The sequence below is a fragment of the Humulus lupulus genome, chromosome 3 (genome assembly GCF_963169125.1).
Source record: "Humulus lupulus chromosome 3, drHumLupu1.1, whole genome shotgun sequence".
In the NCBI taxonomy this organism is placed as follows: Eukaryota; Viridiplantae; Streptophyta; class Magnoliopsida; order Rosales; family Cannabaceae; genus Humulus; species Humulus lupulus.
In genome coordinates, this window is record NC_084795.1 from 214,932,783 (window position 1) to 214,954,266 (window position 21,484).

Below are 21,484 nucleotides of genomic sequence, written 5' to 3' on the forward strand. Positions count from 1 at the left end.
CTTTTTAGAGATTTTCCTTTTGTAATTGCTACTTTGGAAGATATATGGGAGACAATAGATGTTGAGGATGAAGTACCACCAGCTATGAGATATTATTTTCTCATAATAAGGTTTACATCTAAGATGGAATTCCAATTCTCACAAGAACAAAAGAATAGAACTTTTACCAATCTACCAAGAGGAATTTTTGAGGCTCACGAAAATGATGATTATGAAGAGATAGATGATGACATGTTAGATGACGGATCTGATGTAGAGATCCCAATTTTTAGAAAAGATTAGTTTATTTATTTATTTTATTTATTGTTTGCCTTTATGATTGTACTTAGTGAAAACTGTTTTTCCAAATTAATATTATTGTTATTTTGATGACATGTATGAGTTTGATTTTATTTTTTTGCAATCATAATAAATAATAAGTTTAATAAATAATGACTAAGTTCGGTGAAGGTGGATACAAATCAATGAACTAGGTTCTCTATATTGAGAGATAGGGGGCCATTGTAGTGGGAACGATTTTACTGATCCCAGCCCTCCCTCAGTATGGTTAACTTTGGAACAACGATGAGTTTCGAGCCTGAGAATTAAGTCATATAGGATAATTAGATACACACTTAAAAAATAATAAAGATGGCTTATTTTTCTAAGTTTAGAAACACACCCTAATTATAAAGAAGGCTTATATAATTCTTTTCATAAAAAGTCATAATTAATAGGTATGAGTTATGTTTGCTTAAATTAAGTTAATGCTTTAGAGCCTATTAAGGTAAGTTCTAACATGTTTTTCTCAACTGTTAGAACTCTACTGATGATGTCGCTCCGAAGATCTGCTCGCAATGTCACCCCTGAGATGAACGAAGCCCCTCCAGTTTGCAGAAGGGGAAGGCGTCCAAATGCCAACCGAAATGCACCACCGCCACCGGTTGACAACACTACGGAAGTTGCCAGACTACGACGACAAGTTGAGGAATTACTGCAACAACAATGACAGCAGGCTCAACCTCCGCCTCCGCTGCAACCACAACCACAACAAATGGCCCCAGCACCCCATCAAGTTGGTCCATATGGGGGATGGCCAATGGCGAACTATGCGCCATACCCAGCTCAACATGTGGAGCCTATCTATGAGTGGCTTCGTAAGTAGCACGCTCCAAATTTTGAAGGGACAACTGACCCCTTCGAGGAAAAATAATGGCTCAGAAATGTGGAGCCGATCCTTGTGAACATGAACCTCAGTAACACGGACCGCATATCTTGTGTTTCGTCTCTACTCAAGAAGGATACAAGAATATTGTGGGACCTAGTACAGCAGACTCACGATGTCACCACTATGACTTTGACTAGATTTGTGTAGCTGTTCCACAAAAAGTACTACAATTCAGCTGTCATTGCTTCAAGGGTCGAGGAATTCGCTAGTCTAAAGCAAGGCAATTTGACGGTAGCAGAGTATGCTCGGCAATTCGACCGATTAGCTAAGTTTGCATCTGAGATGGTTCCAACTGATTTTCTAAGGGTGAACAAGTTTGTTAGAGGACTTCAACCAAAGATCGAGCTAGGGGTTAAGCTAGCAAACCCGGGGAATACTACTTATGTCGATGTTATAGAAACGACAATAGAAGTGGACAGGCTTCAGGCAAACGTTAGTAAAGAGGAGGCTAGTAAGTCTGAGCCTAAGCAGTAGGGTCAACCCTAGAATGGTCGGAAAAACAACAACCAGCAATCCAGCAACAATAACGGTTAGAAAAGAAGGCATTCTGACAACAAGAAGTCCGACAATGATAAGAGGGCACGGACGGACAATGGAGGAAATAGGTTGGGTTATGTAGAGTACCTGCAATGTGCTAAGTGCCAAAAGAAACATTCTGGTGAGTGCCGCGCAAACACCAAGGGATGCTACAACTGTGGTCAGGAAGGGCACCGGAAGAAGGACTGTCCTCAGCTCAAGACAGAGGGGAAAAAGGATGATAAGATGGTTCCACCCAGAGTTTTTGCTCTCACCCAAGGAGAAGCTGACGCTAGCAATAAAGTAGTTACAGCTCAGGTTTCTATTCTCCATAATAAATGTTATGTATTATTTGATTCGAGAGCCACTCATTCGTATATCTCGTTAGGAATGATAGAGAAATTAGACAAACCTTGTGAAAAATTTAGAACTAGGTTTGTAACAGAATTACCTTCGGGTGAAGTAGTCCTATCATCACGGGTAGTACGAGGCGTATCGATCAAGATAGAGGATGTAGAACAAGAAAGAGACCAAATAGAACTGGAGATTAAAGACTTCGTCATGATACTGGGAATGGAATGGCTAGCAAGGCATGGCGCAACCATCGACTGCAAACGTAAGCAAGTAATCTTCGAGACTCCTGATGGCCAGAGGCTATGTTTTATGGGAAAGGTTTCAGGTCTATGCACACCGCTTATTTCATCACTTAAAGCTCAGAAGATGATAGAGAAAGGATGTCAAGCATTCTTAGCTAGTGTTATGTATGTGGTAAAGGAAACACCACTAAAGGTAAGAGATGTACGTATTGTAAGGGAATTTCCAAGGTATTTCCTGACGACTTGCCAGGATTGCCGCCGATGCGGGAAATTGACTTCACAATCGAGCTAGTACCGGGCATCGAGCCTATCTCCAAGGCACCATACTGGATGACACCTACCGAACTCAAGGAGTTAAAGACACAGCTACAAGAACTTCTAGACTTGGGTTTCATCAGACCGAGCCATTCACCATGGGGAGCACCGGTTTTTTTTGTGAAAAAAAAGGACGGCAGTATGCGGATGTGCATAGATTACCGCGAGCTGAATAAGGTGACGATTAAGAATAAGTACCCGCTACCCTAGATTGACGACTTGTTTGATCAACTTCGAGGTGCGACCGTGTTTTCAAAGTTTGACTTACGGTCCGGGTATCATCAGCTCAAGGTACGGGAAGAAGACATTTCTAAGACAACCTTTAGAACTCGTTATGGGCATTAGGATTTTTTAGTCATGTCTTTCGGTCTTACCAACGCTCCAGCCACATTCATGGATTTAATGAATAGGGTCTTTAAGGACTACTTGGATAAATTCGTTGTAGTATTCATTGATGATATCTTAGTGTACTCAAAGAACGAAGTCAAGCACGAGAAACATTTAAGGTTAATCTTGTTACGACTAAAGGAGCATTAGCTTTACGCCAAGTTCAAGAAGTGCGGATTTTGGCTTTCACAAGTAGCATTTCTCTGCCACATAGTATCCAAGGACAGGATTGCTGTAGATCCATCTAAAGTAGAGGTTGTGAAGGATTGGCCAAGACCAAAGAATGCGTCAGAAGTAAGAAGCTTTTTGGGATTAGCAGGCTATTATCGGAGGTTTGTAGAAGGTTTTTCCAAGATAGCCACTCCGCTCACCAACCTGACTCAAAAGCAGCAGAGGTTCAATTGGAATGATAAGTGTGAAGAAAGTTTCCAGTTGCTTAAAGATAAGCTCTGCTCAGCACCAGTACTTTGTGTACCGACACCCAATGAGAAGTTTGTAGTCTATTGCGATGCATCGAAGCAAGGGTTGGGTTGTGTGCTGATGCAGAATGACAAGGTGATAGCCTACGCCTCAAGACAATTGAAGGAGTACGAGCAACGCTATCCAACTCACAATATGGAGTTGGCTGCGGTGGTCTTTGCGTTAAAAATTTGGCGCCACCATCTTTATGGAGAATGGTGTGAGATCTATACGGACTACAAAAGCCTAAAGTATTTCTTCACTCAGAAGGAGCTCAACATGAGGCAGCACAGGTGGTTAGAGCTAGTGAAAGATTATGACTGCAAAATTTTATACCACCCAGGAAAGGCAAACGTAGTTGCTGATGCGTTAAGTAGAAAGAATTATGGAAGTCTAGCAGCGTTAGCTGGAATAGAAAAGCTGCTACAATAGGAGTTGATCAATGCTGGAATAGAAATGGTCATTGGTAAACTGGCTAACTTGTCCATTCAGTCAAGTCTGTTAGAAGATATATGAAATGGGAAAGTGCATGATGACACGTTAATAACACATATGGATGCAGTTAGAGAAGGGAAGGCCACGAATTTCTCAATATCAAGTCAAGGGTTATTAAGATATAAGGATCGGGTATGCATGCCAAACGATCAAGGGATTAAGGAGAAGATTCTAGAAGAAGCGCACAATACCCCATACTCAGTTCACCTAGGGTCGACCAAGATGACTCACGACATCAAGGCAATGTATTGGTGGCCAGGAATGAAGAAGGATATAGCGGAGTACGTGTCTAAATGTTTGGTGTGCCAGCAAGTGAAAGAAGAACATCAGCGGCCTGCAGGCTTATTGCAACCACTCAACATTCCATAATGGAAATGGGATGACATAGCAATGGATTTCGTGAGGGGTTTGCCTCACATGAATAAGCAACACGACTCGGCTTGGGTAGTAATAGATAGATTAACCAAGTCAGCTCATTTTCTACCTGTCAAGACTTCATACACGACTAAGCAATACGTAGATATTTATGGTCAAGAGATAGTAAGACTGCATGGAATCCCCAAGACAATAGTGTCTGATAGAGGATCGGTGTTTACATCGATATTTTGGAGAAGCTTGCAGCAAGCTATGGGTACCAAGTTGAGTCTTAATACAAAATTTCATCCTTAAACAGACGGTCAGTCCGAGCGTACCATACAGATTTTAGAAGACATGTTGCGCGCTTGTGTACTTGATTTCGGAGGATCATGGAGTAAGTATTTGCCACTGATAGAGTTCTCCTACAACAATAACAACCATTCAACGATCGGGATGGCACCTTACGAGCTACTTTATGGAAGGAGGTGTCGATCGCCGCTACATTGGGATGAGGTAGGAGAAAGGAAACTACTTGGACCCGAAGCTGTTAGATAAGCTGATTAAACAGCGTATGCTCACTGCTCAGAGTCGTCAGAAAAGTTATGCGGATGCCAAGCGACGTGATGTGTAATTCAAAGTCGAAGATCAAGTTTTCTTAAGAATATCTCCTATGAAAGGTGTGAAGCGGTTCGGGAAGAAAGACAAGCTTAGTCATAGGTTTATATGTCCTTTTGAGATATTGGACAAAGTGGGAGCAGTTGCATATAGATTAGCCCTACCGCCAGCTTTAGCAGATAGTCACAATGTGTTCCACATCTCAATGCTACGTAGATATGTGTCAGACCCATCTCACGTCCTCAAGTACGATACGATAGCACTCCAGAAAGACTTGAGTTACAAGGAACAGCCGGTTAGCATCCTAGATAGAGGGATGAAAGAATTATGGTCTAAGAGTATTCCGATAGTCAAGGTCTTATGGAAAAATAGTTCTGAACGAAAGGTGACGTGGGAGTTGGAGGAGGACATGCGAGCTCGGTATCCGGAATTGTTTGGTAAGTAAATTTCGGGGACGAAATTATTTGTAGTAGGGGAGAATTGTAGAGTCCCGTAATGTTTACTTAGTTAGCTAGCTAGTAGTAGTTGTAGTATTTTAAATTTCATGGATTTTGGTTCAGACTGGGACTTAGTTGAACACTCGTAGCAACACTTATAGATTTTATAAGTTTAGCCTATAGTTTAAGAATATTAATTATAACATAAGGTTTGATTAATATAGCTGATTATAAAGATGTTATTTATAATACTATAAGGCTTAGATAGAATTAATAAGATCATGACACGTGTCTTGTGCATGTTCATTTAAGGATTTAAATATTTTTTTAATAGAAGATTTTTATTCCTAGAACTCTATAAATAGGACCTAGTACCAAGCCCTTTCACTTACTCTTCAGCTGTGATCATACTCCAAGGTGCTAGTGAGAACATAAGAGTGACCCACTTGGGTTGGGAAAGAAAAAGCTTTATCATTCTTAAGCTTTATCAAACACCTGGGAAGTAAGGATTAGAGTATTTCGGTATTGGAGTTAGGCCAATCCTTAAGATCAACAAAGGTACCCTTTTTCTTAAGTTTAATTCTTTTGATTCCTTAGTTTCTTTAGTTTTCATTCAGGTTCTAACTTTTGTTATGGTTTTGTGGTTAGGTTTTTATGTTCTTTGAACTTAAGGTGTCTTTTCGGTAAGTTTTCTCTTGGTGGTTTAGTTCTATTCTTTTCATCTTTTTCCTTTAGAAATACTCCCTATTCTATTGCTGGTTTTAGGAGTGTTCTACGTCCCGCATTTGTTCAGACCAGGACTTAGTTGAACACTCGTAGCAACATTTCTAGATTTTATAAGTTTAACCTATAGTTTAAGAATATTAATTATAACATAATGTTTGATTAATATAGCTAATTATAATAATGTTGTTTATTATACTATAAGGTTTAGATAGAATTAATAAGATCATGACACTTGTCGTGTGCATGTTCATTTAAGGATTTAATTAAAGTATAAATAAAAGAAAGTTCAAGAAAGCTTTAGAATCTTCCAAGACCATTAGGAGCATGACATTTGTCACAATCTTGTTTATTTGTGGATTAGATTGTTAATTAGATAATTAAATAGATTTTCCGTAACTTTAAGGTACTATAACTTTCGACCTATTTTTGACTCAGTTATGTTATGAATTTCGAAAAATAGTATTTCTAGAAAGTTGTAGATACTTGAATTAGCTTTCTAACGGTATAAATATGGTCTAAATAAGAGTTCTACAACTCCAGTTATGTTGATTTTACTATAGGTAAGTTTAGAGTTACGAGATTTAGAAAGTTAGAAGTTAGGATTCTATTTTATTTAAATTTAAATTTAAATTATAATTAGAATGAAATTAAATATTTGTTTTTAAAATAGAAGAAAGATCAAGAAACTCTAGAACCTTCCAGAACCACTAAGAATATGACACTTGTCATAATCATGTTTATTTAAGGATGTAAATATATTTTTTTAATAGAAGATTTTTATTCCTAGAACTCTATAAATAGGACCTAGTACCCAGCCCTTTCACTTACTCTTCAGCTGTGATCATACTCCAAGGTGCTAGTGAGAACATAAGAGTAATCCACTTGGGTTGGGAAAGAAAAAGCTTTATCATTCTTAATCTTTATCAAACACTTGGGAAGTAAGGATTAGAGTATTTCGGTATTAGAGTTAGGCCAATCCTTAAGATCAACAAAGGTACCCTTATTCTTAAGTTTAATTCTTTTGATTCCTAAGTTTATTTAGTTTTCATTCAGGTTCTAACTTTTGTTATGGTTTTGTGGTTAGGTTTTTAAGTTCTTTGAACTTAAGGTGTCTTTTCGGTATGTTTTCTCTTGGTGGTTTAGTTCTATTCTTTTCATCTTTTTCCTTTAGAAATACTCACTATTCTATTGCTGGTTTTAGGAGTGTTCTACGTCCTGCATTTGTTCTCATATTCCGGTTTTTGGTAAGGAAAATAGGCTAGATCTGGTTTTTATGTTATGTTATGTTTAATATGTTATGATAAGTTATGTTTTAATATGTTATGTTATGATTTACCCTACCTCAAATATTAGACAGGGGATGTAGATGGGTTATCATACACTACATGTGATCTAACCTACCTCAAATATTAGACAGGGGACGTAGATGGTTTATCACATGTCATAATGGGCATTATTAGTATAGTCTTATATAGTATATGTTATAATATGTTTATAGTATATGTTATGATATGTTTTTAGTATATGTTATGATATGTTTCTAGCATATGTTATGATATGATTTTATGTGTATGTTTATGTTGTTTGTAGTTTTTCTTTGCTGGGCATTAGGCTCACTCCTTTTCTTTTAGTATGATGCAGTAAAATAGATGTAGAGGCGGAAGGATTCTTGGAAGCTTGGTTTGTGTATGGAGGTGAATGGAGTGGATGAGCTGCGTGTCGATTCGAGGACAACGTTTTTTTAGTCTCTTTAAAATTATGTTTTTATGTATTTTTTCGCATGTAGCTTTGTAAACAATTTTATTTAAAGTTATGTTTTATTTTAAAACAATGAGCTCATTTATGTATTACAAATATTGTTTCTTTAAAGTTTTCAATAAAGTTATGAATTTTCTTATGTATGTTCTTTTCAAAGTTGTGTTTATGTCTAGTAGGTTTAATGACCTAAGTTTCATAGATAGTTGGGTCGTTACATCAAATCACCTCGGTGTACAATCTCTCTTACGAGATGGTATGTCCTTTCTATATGCTTTCCTCTCTTGTGGCATCTCGGTTCTTGGGAATTTTCTATTGCTCCACTGTTGTCACAGTACAAGATTAACATCTTATCCATGTCTGGAACAACTTCCCGATCAGTGTAGATCTTCCTCAACCAAACGGATTCCTTAGTTGCTTCACAAGTTGCTATGTATTCGGCTTCCATGATTGAATACAGGCTGCATATATGCTACATAATTAATTAATTCATAATCATATATGCTGCATCGCTTAATGCTTCTCCAGACAACAGCTCCTCCACCAAGAGTGAACACTGACCGAGATGTCAACTTTTGACTGTATTTGTCTAATTGGAAATTAGAATCAATGCATCTAGTGGGGTTCAACTCACCCCCTGAATATACAAGCATATAATCTCTTGTTCTCCTAAGATACTTAAGAATGTGCTTTACTGCAATCCAGTGTTCCAATCTAGGATTTGATTGATAACGACTTACAAGCCCAACTACATAACATATGACAGGTCTAGTACACAACATAGCATACACTAGACTTCCAACTGCTGAAGCATAGGGATACTTTCTCATATTCTCTTCCTCCTGAGGTGTCTTAGGACATTGTTCCTTGGAGAGAGAAATTCCATGTCTGATTGGTAACAGACCTTTATTGGAATTCTCCATTGAGAATCTTTCATGCACCTTATCTGTATAATTTTCCTGAGAAAGTTCCAAGAGCTTTTTCTTCCTGTCCCTTACGATTTTGATTCCTAGAACATAGCTCGCCTCGCCCAAATCTTTCATTTGGAAATTTTCGGCTAACCACTTCTTCACGTTCGACAATGTCTCTACATTGTTCCTAATGAGAAAAATGTCATCAACGTAAAGAACAAGAATACCACAACTTTTCCTTTTCTGTATTTATATACACATGCTTCGTCGACATTCTGTTCGAAGCCATATATTTTAATTGTTTCATCAAAAGTGATATTCCAAGATCTAGATGCTTGCTTTAATACATAAATGGATTTCAGCAACTTACACACCTTTTGATCTTCCCCTTTCTTTATGAACCCTTCTGGTTATACCACATAAATACTTCCATCAAGATAGCAATTCAAAAAGGCTGTCTTGACATCCATTTTCCATATCTCATAGTCATTGGCAGCCGATATGGATAAAATGATGCGAATGGATTTGAGCATGGCCATAGGAGAAAATGTTTCTTCATTATCAACACCTTCTCTCTGAGTGTAACCTTTTGCTACTAGCCTTGCTTTTAAAGTCTCTACTTTCCCATCTACTCTTTTCTTCTTGTGTATCCACTTACACCATACGGGCCTGACATCTTTAGGTGGATCCACAAGCTCCTAGACAGAATTGGAATACATCGATTCCATTTCTTGGTTCATGACTTCTTGCCATTTCACCTTTTCAAGATCATCCATTGCCTCTTAAAGGTTAATGGATCATCCTTGTCTGTATCAAAAACAAGGACATGTGCCTCATGTTTGTAGCGAATAGGTTGTCTCACAATCCTCCCACTATGATGTTGCACTAGGGTTTCTTTTCTAGGAATCATGGTTTCCTCAACTTCTCGTTTATCATTTAATGATGAATATGATTGTGATGGAATCTTATCAGTTGTGACTTTCTCCAATACTACCCTGCTTCGAGATTTATAGTTATTGATATAGTCATGTTCAAGGAATGTTGCATTTATAGAAACAAATACCTTTTGATCCTTTGGACTATATAAATAACCGCCTCTTGTCTCTGGAGCGTAGCCAACAAAAATGCACACTTTTGACCTTGATTCAAGTTTCTCTGATTTAGGTCTAAGAACATGAGTAGGACAGTCCAAAATGCAAAAATGGTGCAAACTAGGTTTGTTTCCTTTCCACAGTTCTAGTGGCGTTTTGCTAATGGTCTTACATGTGACTACATTCAAAATGTAAGTCGCCTTTTGAAGTGCATATCCCCAGAATGAGAGAGGAAGTGAAGAGTAGCTTACCATAGACCTACCCATGACCAATAAGGTCCTGTTTATTCTTTCAGAAACACCATTTTGCTATGGCATTCCTGGTAATATGAGTTGGAATAGAATACCATGCTCCAGCAAGAAATCTTTGAATTCTAAATCTAAATATTCTCCACCTCACCTAACTGCTTCTCGACCTCAGCTTTGAATTCTTGAAACTTAACAAAGGTTTCAGATTTCCTAAGCATTGAGTAAGTATGACCATATCATGAGTAATCATCAATAAAAGTGACGAAGTACTCATACCCACCTCTTTCTTGAACATTGATTGGACCATAGACATCGCTGTGTACAAGCTCCAAAAATTCTTTGGCTCTATTTCCTTTCGCTGAGAAAGGACGTTTGGTCATTATTCGTTCAAGACAAGATTCACAAACTGGAAGAGTTCCAACTCTTAGTTCTCTAAAAGATCCATCTTTTGTTAACCGGTTTATCTTATCTAGACCTGTATGAACAAGTCTAAGATGCCAAAGATATGTGTCATCCTCGTTTGAAACTTTTTGTCTTTTGTTGCCTTGCGGTTTATCTACTTTAAATAATTCTAAATTATTGAGCATTCGTTCATTTGGTTTGAGCATATACAGTCTGTTATTATGGTTTGCTTAACATATTTTGAAACCATTCTTCGAGATAACAATCACATTATTACTAAAAGAAATATCAAAAAATTATTCATGAAATGTAGATAAAGAAACTAAATTTCTAGAAAATACAAGAATAAAATAAACATTATTTAAAACTAAATAATTGTTCCCGAAAATTAAACGGACAGTTCCCTTTGCTCTTGCTGAAATGAGCGCTCCACTTCCAACTTGCATGGTCACCTCGCCATCTGCCAGCGCCCTTGATGACTCAAGTATCTGCATAGAAGAACAAACATTGTTAGTGGCTCCTGAATCTAAAACCCAGGATGACATATCGTCTTCCTCTACACAGGTTTCAAGTAAAAGAAAATCATATTTACTTATCCTTTTCAACTTAAAGAGATACTTCTTATAGTTTCTCTTCCAATAACCTTCAACTCCATAGTGGAAACATTTTCCTTTTGGTTCTTTCTTCTTGGATTTGTTTTCATTCTTGTTCTCTTTGGCTTTTGGTGCCTTCTTGCTTTTCTTGGACTTCTTCCCTTTCCTTTGTCCTTATCATTGTTCTTCTTTATCTTCTTGGATTTCTCCTTATAGTTTGAAGGTTTATCATTTACCACATTTGTTAAGAGACTCAAATGTCTACGGTTCATTCAACAACTAGGTCATGTTGAATTCCAACTTATTCATAATATAGTGGTTGTGAACGAAGAAAAGGTAGGTGTGAGCGATTCTAATATGATGCTTACTTGTGTACGCTCATCAATGATGGCCAATGTATTTCTGCTTCATGTATCACATCAAACATGTGCAAGACATGTTTACGTACAGAAACACCTTTCTTCATCTTAGTAGTCATGTAGGTTCTAGTAGCCTCATGTCAACTTTGATCAGATTGCTACCCAAACATGGCCTATAGAGAATCAATTATATCAAACGCAGTTTCCATGGGTTCATGCTTTGTTCTCAAAACGCCATTCATGCTAACAAGCATGTAACACTTGGCCTTATTATTAGATTTAATCCATGCATCATACTTGTCCTGAAAATTCTTCAGGGCAGTGGCGGCGGACTCTTCAAGACATTGCTCAGTTATGACAAATTTGTGGTTCACACAGATTAACATAAGATTTAGATTTGATTTCCATCTTATAAAATTATCAATGTTAAGTTTTTCAAGTGATAGTAAAGCAATTATTGGATTGCCATCGTTCAAAATTATTGAAATAAATAAAATACAATATTAATGTCATTTGAAAAATATCAATGTTTTGGAAAGTAAACATGATGCATGAATGCAACAATTAAAACACATAAATTAACATTTACTTTTCCACGATAAAACTACCCAACAAATAAATTTTCGCCTTAGGGTTGGTCAAGTTAAATTCAGATGGCTTATAAGATAATCTTATCTTTATAAAATAAAACTTAAAATAACTCTTTAATTTCTCTTTTAAATATAAAGTATCGCTGATTTGGTCAAGATGCAATTATCCACCGAAAAAGCTTCATTGCATCTTTGTAAGTGTAACCCATTATTTCAGAATTCATCACATAACTTAGAGAGTGCTGCCTTAGGGTCGGTCAAGCCTAAAATACATCACTCATTCCTATCTTCGTAAGAAGCCAACCTTGATATTAATATGTCTAGAAACCTTCCTTAGGGGGACGTAAACAAAGTAGCCTCGAGGCCCTATTCATATCTCACGGTGTTATACTAATAATGGAGACCATATTATTTTAGACTAAATATGTTTTATTAAGCTAATCAATTAATTACAAACTAATTACTAGTTTATTAATAACCCAATGAATGTAATTAATTACAAAATACATTTATAATTATAAAAGAGCTTGTTTCTGTAATTAATGTGATCTAGATAATTACCCATTACATTCATCTAACTTTACTAAAACACTTTTTACATAAAGATGGTTATCTTAAAGGCCTATAAAATCTATTGCCTTTATTATGTTATGAGTTACCATGTTTTAACTAATTTAATACTTAGTACTTTACATTCAATTGGTTTCTCCAAAACAATTCATATAAACAAATAGGACAATCCTAGATAATCATGTTTCTAAAAGATGTATGATTAATGAGAAAATATGTGGGGTTTCATGAATGACATGTAAATATATGATCATGTTATCACTAAAAAATTAATGAACATTTATTTAAATAAATAAAGAAAGAATAAATGATGAACTGAGTACTGTTAGGAATTTCTAAAATTTACAACCCTTGAAAAATTATAAATAAAATTGCAATCTAAGCCTATGTAGCTTTCAAGATTCTCAAAGAATACTCCTCCTATCCTTTAGGCTTTCTTGCTGATCTTTAGGAACTTTGTTATGCCCATCCTATTAATTAGAAACTTAATTTCTAATTAGTTTATTTAATTAAATTTAACATTTAATTAAATAACCATTTTTTCATCTTTTTAATTTTGTTGAATTTAAATATTTAAAGAATCAAATTCAAATAATTATTTAAACTTAATATATTAAAAGATCTTAATCAACAAAAAGATATTTTATTTTCAAATAAAATAAAATAAGATAATCAAATTTTAAATTCAAATAATTTAAAATTAATTAAATAAAAGATATTGCACAAAACTAAGAACTAGGGTTTGGGCACCAAGATTGGTTCCCTAGCCATCCTAGGGCCGACAACACAATTGAGCCTTAGGCTCAGGTGCATGACTGAAGCAGGGGCTCGACGCTAGGTGCTGGATGCACTTAGGGACTCGCGTGGCTAGAGAAAAGGGTGCAAGGGCAACCACGAGAAGGGGCACCCGCGGATAGAGGTGTGGCAGAGAGTGTGCGCGCTGGATCAAGGGCTCAGGAGCCAAGGCGTGCACACGAGAGCAGGGTCTCAGGATCTTAGGCGTGCGCGTGAGGAGTGCGGAGGAAGCCGCTGGGCTTGAGCGCGACTAGGGCTCGGGTCTTCCCCGAGGTTGGTGTATGCGGCTGGGCTTGGGTCCTTCTCATATCTTGTGTACATAATTTTAAAATACATATTCACAAATAAAATTTACAAAAAAAGCTATGCCCTTTATGGCTTACACAAGATCTAAAAAAACAATAAAATTCCTAACTCAATAACACCATATAATTAACGATCCATCATTCCACCATACATTCAAAAAATATATCCATCCATTCAATATACATATAACAAATGCACGAAACCCACAAAGTATTTAATATATATATATGTATGTATAGACTGCTCTGGTTCAAATTGTTTGTGTTAAATGATCAAATCAAAGGTACGCAGCAAAATATATAGACCCATTTTAATAAATATTAATAGCAGCCAGGATCATATACATATATAAATATTAAATCACATACAAAACAGATCAGGGATTACCTCTTCTAGCCTATCAAGTGTCCTTGAATATTTTTGTATAAAATCAACGATCTTTAAATCCATCAATTTCAAAGCTCAAACCTTGATCTTCCAGACCAATCCTCAAACACACAAGGATGTGTGTGTGCACGTAGGATTCAAAAGGTTGATTTATGTGACTCTCTAGATGTAGTCAACACATGAGATCTAGAGAGGTTTGACTAAGAGAAGGTTTACAATAGTTTTATGGTTTTGAGAATACTATCACTTTAGAGAGAGAGAGACTATATTTTTATTCTCAAAAAAATAATAAAGCTTATTCTGAAAGTCACGTACTATTAGACTTATATAAAGATATTTAATCTAATTAAATAATATTTATTTTATTAAAAATATAATTCAAATTAAAACTGATAAGATATTTACATTTAATTAATTATTTAAATCATTTTTAAAAAGAATAATTAAATAACTAATTAAACAAAATTATTTGAAATTCAAAATCTAAATCCAGGGATTATATCTCTGAGCTAGGCGTCATACAATGTGCTGCATAATGTGTGTCGCCCAACCTAATCAGGGTTTCCCTGATTTTCTCATTTGTTTGTTTAGTCAATCTTTAAACAATATATTTATTTAAACATAAATATCAGTTAATTCAAAATTAAATTTATCTTAAAATATCAATTTTAAATTAAATAAATAAATATCATATTGTAAATAAGATATTTATTATTCTCTCTCTTCATATTAATCCAAACAAGATTAATATTAATTTTATCCTAAAATTTTTCAAAATAAAACTATATAGTTAAATAATTAATTAATTCACAATTAATCAATTACCCACAAGTATCACATAATTATTTTCTTGCCCTGCAATATCAATTTCTTTACAATTTAGTCCTTTCTCTTTACAAATCTTTCTTTTGAAATCCTTACCTTGACAGTGTAGGACAGAGGTGATGTGAGGACCATGGACCTATAATACGATGCTCCAGTAAACCTGATTATTAATTAAATTGTTTAATCTATAATCTTATTTATTAATTCCATAATTACTCCAATGTAAATATGGAATTGCACTCTAAGTATTTATAGAATTATATTTGCAAAATTTTCTCTTGTAGTCAATTGATATAATCAATAAATGTAGTTTTGTCCTCCATTATTGGTTCGTTAATTAGAGCTGGTCAAAATTACCGTTTTACCCTTCTAATTAACTCTTGATCCTTAAGTACCATTAATTCACTAGTGAATAGTTAATTTATAATCAATTTATAAATTTGAGCTCAATAACTATTCAGCTCCAGAATAAACCTTTAAGAGAACAAATATTTGATCCGTTTAGGAAAGTTTGGATTCCATTCTTGTAAGATCGTGTTCCCAGTCTTTCATACTATTGAATTTCCAAAACAAAAGTCACTAGCATCATTATACTAAGATACCTTAACAAGTGAATCAAAAGACCCAGCAAACAGGAGTTCATGAATACTCAGGATTTAGATCGATTTACCAATAATCGTCTATTATGATAAGAACTAAATCTTTACGTCAAACATCAAGTTTATAAAGATAATTAATTCTCGTTGGCCTTGTCATATATAATCTTTATTGTATACAACACTGTTACTAAGAAGTCTATCTACATCAGTAATCCAAATCAAGAGTACTCACATCTCGTATGCTTAGCAAACCGTACTAGTAATTATTCATTAAAGATTTCATACTTTAATATGTTACTGACTATTTTATTAATTATATATGATCTAATTCTCTCGTACTAATACAAGATCATATTCTTATAAATGAATATGGAATTTTCTTGATATTATTATATAATTAATTCAAACAGTAATTATAACATTCAAATATAATAAAATTTTACTTAAAACTAATAAAATGTCTTTGGTCGTGCCACGTGTCAAAAGTTAAAAATATGGATAATACTTATCAAAGTCATTGGTGTCTTAAAGATTGAACTAAGAACTCCTAGTGATAAAACCGGTAATACCTCACACACCTCCACTTGACCATTCATCTTCCCACTGTGCACACTTAGCACTATTAATGGCCTTGTGATTATCCATTCATGAACTTCCGGGGATAAACTCCAACCCCCATGAGAGGCAACACCACCTCTAAGTTAACATAGGTGAAGTTTTTACATCATCTTTGTTACATTTACAGTTGTTTGTTGCTCTTTAACTAAACTTCATTAAAAGCCTTAGGCTTAACCCTCATGTTCGGTAGAAACCAACACTAACCATCAATGACTTGTGTTGAAATTATCCACTTATCAATGACTTGTTCTTACTCATTGAACTCTTGCCGTTGATGTATACAAGTTTGGAGTTGGGTTGCTATCTAGATGTAGAACTTACTAACCTCTTCGCCAGAGGTTTTGTAAATGGATCTGCAATGTTCTCACTATTTCTCACATATAAGATCGATATGATTTCATCTTGAATCAATTGTCTCACATAATCATATGTTAGACTTATATGTCTAGACCTCCCATTATACATTTCACTATAGGTTCTATCTAATGTGGCTAGCCTATCACAATGTATCGAGATCGTCAATTGTTGCGAAATTAATAGTGTGTGAAAGTGTACACAGTCGTCAAACAAGTAATAAAGTGATAAGTTAAGTATCGTCTCCACAGGGATTGGAAATTGGAAATTAATTCTCAAAACTAATTACTCACAAATTGGTTTCAATGAAAATAAAACAATGACATAAAACTAAATTAATGAAAAGTAAACAAAACTAACAAACAAAAACTAAGAGAAGAAACAAGCTAGAATTATTAAATTGTCCTAGAAATGCAATTATGGTAACAATGCTGCAGAGGAATGCTATAGCAACTGGGCAGAGTTGACTAGGAATTTAAATGTCATAATCCTTTTTCCAAAGTGTTTATGGTTTGGTTATTTAATTAATTAACATATTCCTATGCCCACTTAATTTCAAGAACAAAAATATAAGTACAATTCCTCTTAGTCATGCAAGGTGATAATATATCCCTATACAATCACAAATCCAAATCTAAGAAATTAAGAACTTGCATCATTCAAGTTTGTATCCATTAACATTAACCTTTCCAGAATTAATATTAATTCATCAACCAACAATTGGTGATCAAACAAAAATAAGCATTAGACAATATACAAACTTGAATGAACAACACTCATCCACCAAAAATTCATGCAACAAAGTACCGAATCACAATTTCAAGTCAAGAAAATAATACTAGCAAAATAGAAATTAACTCATAAATAGATGTGCAAAAATACAAAATTCTAAATTAGAGAAAGATAAAAAGAAAAAAACATATGGATTTTGTCACAAGACTCCAAGCTTTTCCCCCAAAATCCTCTACTTCTTCCTCTTGATTTTTTTGCCAAATCTCTAAATAAAATTGCTAAACAAAATACCAAAACCTAAAACTGACACTCAAATAAAATATAATTTTTTCTTTTTCTTCATTTTCTGGGTGCTTTTCTCTCTACAATGGAAGCTCTCTCTAAAAATGGTGGTTGCTCCAAGGTTGAAGAAGATAAAGTTCTCTCTCTAGGACTCCAAAAATGGGTATAAACCCTTTTCTTTTTCTTCTACACGTGGGGACCACTCTTTCCTAAAAAAAATTTCAGCTCCTTTCCACCTCATCCTCCCACTATTCAAGTAACTCCACCTTATTTAATCACTTGCCACGTGTGCAAACTTTATGTTGCTGGCTGCACACACTTTGCTGCAACAAAGTTGACTAATGCTACAACAAAGTGACATGATTCAGCTCCAAGATAATTTCTTTGCACATTTTTCACTAAGCTTTCTAAGCATCCTTTCGTTTTGCCTTCAAAAATAGATATCACCTTTTTAGATCATGATCCCATTATTTTCCCACAAGATTTATGATAACTCTACAAAATAGAGTTATTTTACCATATTTTATACGCTAATTGTTGCTTAGTTCTTGAGTTTTTAATTGATTTATTAAGTTTTTAAGTAATTTAGAATTTATTAGCTTTATTTTGATTTTATATATTTTTTGTGTGCTTTTATAGTTATTTTGTTGTAAACTGTTGTAGTTAATTATTTAAATTATTGTTGTTTAGTTTGAGGTAAAAAATGTTCTATTATTGAATTTAAATGTTAAATGTAAATTAAGTTATAATCAATATTTACAAAGAATTAACTTGATTTATTTTATAGTTGAAAATATTTTATTATGATTTATTTTATGTTTATTTTGTTGGAAAATTATTGCATTTGAGGTGTTTGAAGTAGAAAAATAAAGAAAAGAAAATAAAGTTGTGATGAGAGTAGAATTTGGCTTTTTTGAAGAGAAAAGCAAGGGATTTGGGCATTTTTTCAAAGGCTCAGCCCGCCTACCATTGCTGCTCCTTAGCCGCTTGGGCCTTTCTCCAGAATCTACCCAGTTTTGGCCCATCACCCGAAGGCCCACCTGCCAGGCCCGTCTCCAACAGCTTCCAGCTGCCTCCCCAATGCCACAAGCCCAATTCGCCCAGATCTGGCCCACACTGCCTGGCTTCCTTCCCAGCCAGGCAGCTGCTCCACCACGGGCCGCCTGCCCCATTTCGGCCCAACTGCCCACCGAAGCCCCTCCAGCCCAGCACCACCTCGCCCAATCCTCCTCCCAGCAACCAACTCCACTCGGCCCAGCCTCCTTCCCTGTCACCAGCCACCCAACAAGCCACCAACACTTTTCCCTTGATCCCAACAAAAACATCAATGTTCCTTTGTCTCCTTTTTTCCAAAATTACTAGTTTTTTTACCCAACTTATCTACACATTTTCACTAAAACATTCATCATGACACCCTAAAATTTACCCCATAATTACTTTATTTAATTAATCTAATCAATTTAATTAATTTAAGTTGATTATTCTGATGCAATCATTTTGGCTATAATGTTTCACTAAAACGTTTACTGTATACATTGGGATCCCAAAAATATATTTTAAAGGTTAATTACAATAAAAGATTTACAACTAGTCGACCTAAGCGACAAAATAGGTTTTAACCCTAGTTCCTCTTTAAACCCTCGACTGTGGTGGTCAAGCAGTCGCATATGTACACATCATCACCTAAGCTTTCCAACTCAAGGATGGTCGAGCTTTCTTTTCCCTTTACCTGCACCACATAACACCCGTGAGTCGAGGCTCAACAAGAAAACTCAACCATGCTCATAAGAAGTTAACGATATATATCTAAATCATAACAAACATGCCTAGCAGTAATGACCATGCTCATGCTTGCACACCAATCATATAAATGACTTCAGTGTCATATGGGATTAATTTTCCAAGATTAATAGTCAATGAATCATATCGGGGTCCAATGCCCGAAATAATGATTATGGAATCATACTGGCTCAATGCCCTAGGATAGGGACTAATGAGTCACCCTGGGGCCCTTTGCCTTGTCCTCTGTATAACCAGCCTCGAAACTGGCCTAGCGTACCTGAAACTTTAGTTATCTCTGACCCATAGGTCGGTCAAGCGTATGATGCGCTCCTAATTAGGCTAGATGATATGGACTAGTGCTTCGCGCTATTTCCATGCTTGACTAATAAGTCAATGTCTGACGACCAGCATTTAGTGAGTTAATACTGTCCTTGACTAATAAGTCAATACCTTACGACCAGCACTTGCCGCGCTAATGCCGTCCTTGACTAATAAGTCAATGCTTTACGACCAACACTCACCATGTTAATGTCGCCATTGACTAATAAGTCTTTGCTAGGATATGGGTCTAATAAGTCAGCCCGAGTCACATAGCCCTATCCTCTATATAAGCGTACCTGGCGCTGACCAGAACTCCATGTGCTAAGGCCATTCTTCACTAGTAAGTCAATGCTAAGATATGGGACTAATAAGTCAGCTCAGATCCCTTAGTCCTATCCTCTATTTAATTGTATAATGCGCTGACCAGCACTCAACGTGCTAAGGCCGTTCTTGAATAATAAGTCAATGCTAGGAAATGGGACTAATAAGTCACTCCCGATCCCTTTGTCCTATCCTCTGTTTAAGTATATAATGCGCTAACCAGCACTCAATGTGCTAAGGTTGTTCTTGACTAATAAGTCGCCCCGGATCCCTTGGTCCTATTCTCTGTTTAAGTGTACCTAGCGATTCTGGTTAGCCTAATCCAAATGAGCAGCGCTCAGCGCGCTACTGCCACCCTTGACTAATAAGTCAATGCTTTTCGACCAACGCTCAGTGCTATTGTCGACCTTGACTAATAAGTCAATGCATTTCTCAATAAGACAATGCAAACAGGCATATATCATATGTCAAATATCTAGATATAAAGCATTCAACATGCTTAGTCAATTATCATAAGCATAATCATAATCATGCAGATACTCGGGGGTTCATGCCCTATTCATGTTCATGTTCAACAATTGTGAATCACAAGCATAATAATAATCATGCACATTTATAGAGACTCAAGCTCTGATGAATTCTATATTCAACATTCAAGCCATGCCATAATCACATGTAGCACATACCGGGTGTTGTTTTCTTACCTTTGGTTCAAGCACAAGTTACCAATAAATGACCCTCAAGCATGATCCTGTTTCCAAGGCCCTAGCGATAACTTAGTCACAACCATATTATAGAATCTCATCAATATCGAGTAAACACATGCTTTCGAATCGAGTCCTAGCCTCCAGGACATCGAATCCTACCAAACCGGGTAGTAGGATCGATTCCGAGCCCTTAGGTTTAAGTTCCCATGACTAAAAACACATTTGGCCATTTCTGCCCTTTTGGACCGCGACCCCAAAAACCCAAGCCACAGCCTGATCAAGAACATGGGCTAAACCCCTCTCTGTCTGCATCGTGGGCCGCGACCTGACAAAAAGGGGCAGCGGCCCAAAGTGCCCCCAATAGCCATAAACCTCATTTTTTTTCAAGCCTAGGCCGCGGCACAAAATAAAAGGGTCGCGACCCAACTACGAACACAACTAAGAACTCCATTTTTCCCATTTCAAATCCTTCCAAAAACCTATCCGAACATACACAAATCTCAAAAACAAACTTTCCAATCATCTCAATGGCCCAAAACCATCAAAACCTAAGCTTCAAATCATTCAAAATCTCCTCAAACCAAAATATCCAAATTAAACATTAAGAAACTTTATGAAACAAAAACATGGAAATTCAAAGCTTAAATAACATTATGTCATTTCTCACCAAATCCTCCAGCTAATAACCTTCTATCTTTCCTAGAATTGCTATGACTCGATCCTTGCTTGAATCCGAGTCCTGAAACACGAGTTTCCTTCAAAAATGCTAACGGGCGTCAAAAAGAGAACGGGGGAGAGAGAGAACGTACTGAATGTCCTTTTATGT

The 21,484-nt window shown here is 35.9% G+C and overlaps 1 protein-coding gene across 1 annotated transcript in view; it reads left to right on the plus strand.

Annotated features, from left to right (window-relative positions):
* The first annotated feature begins 811 nt into the window (after positions 1-811).
* Positions 812-21,484, plus strand: part of LOC133825383 (uncharacterized protein At1g10890-like) — a 42,117-nt gene continuing 21,444 nt past the window's right edge. Inside the window, exons 1-2 of the mRNA XM_062258336.1 lie at positions 812-961; positions 1,742-2,041. Of these exons, the coding sequence (XP_062114320.1) occupies positions 812-961; positions 1,742-2,041 (450 nt within the window). The remainder of the gene's footprint in view (positions 962-1,741; positions 2,042-21,484) is intronic.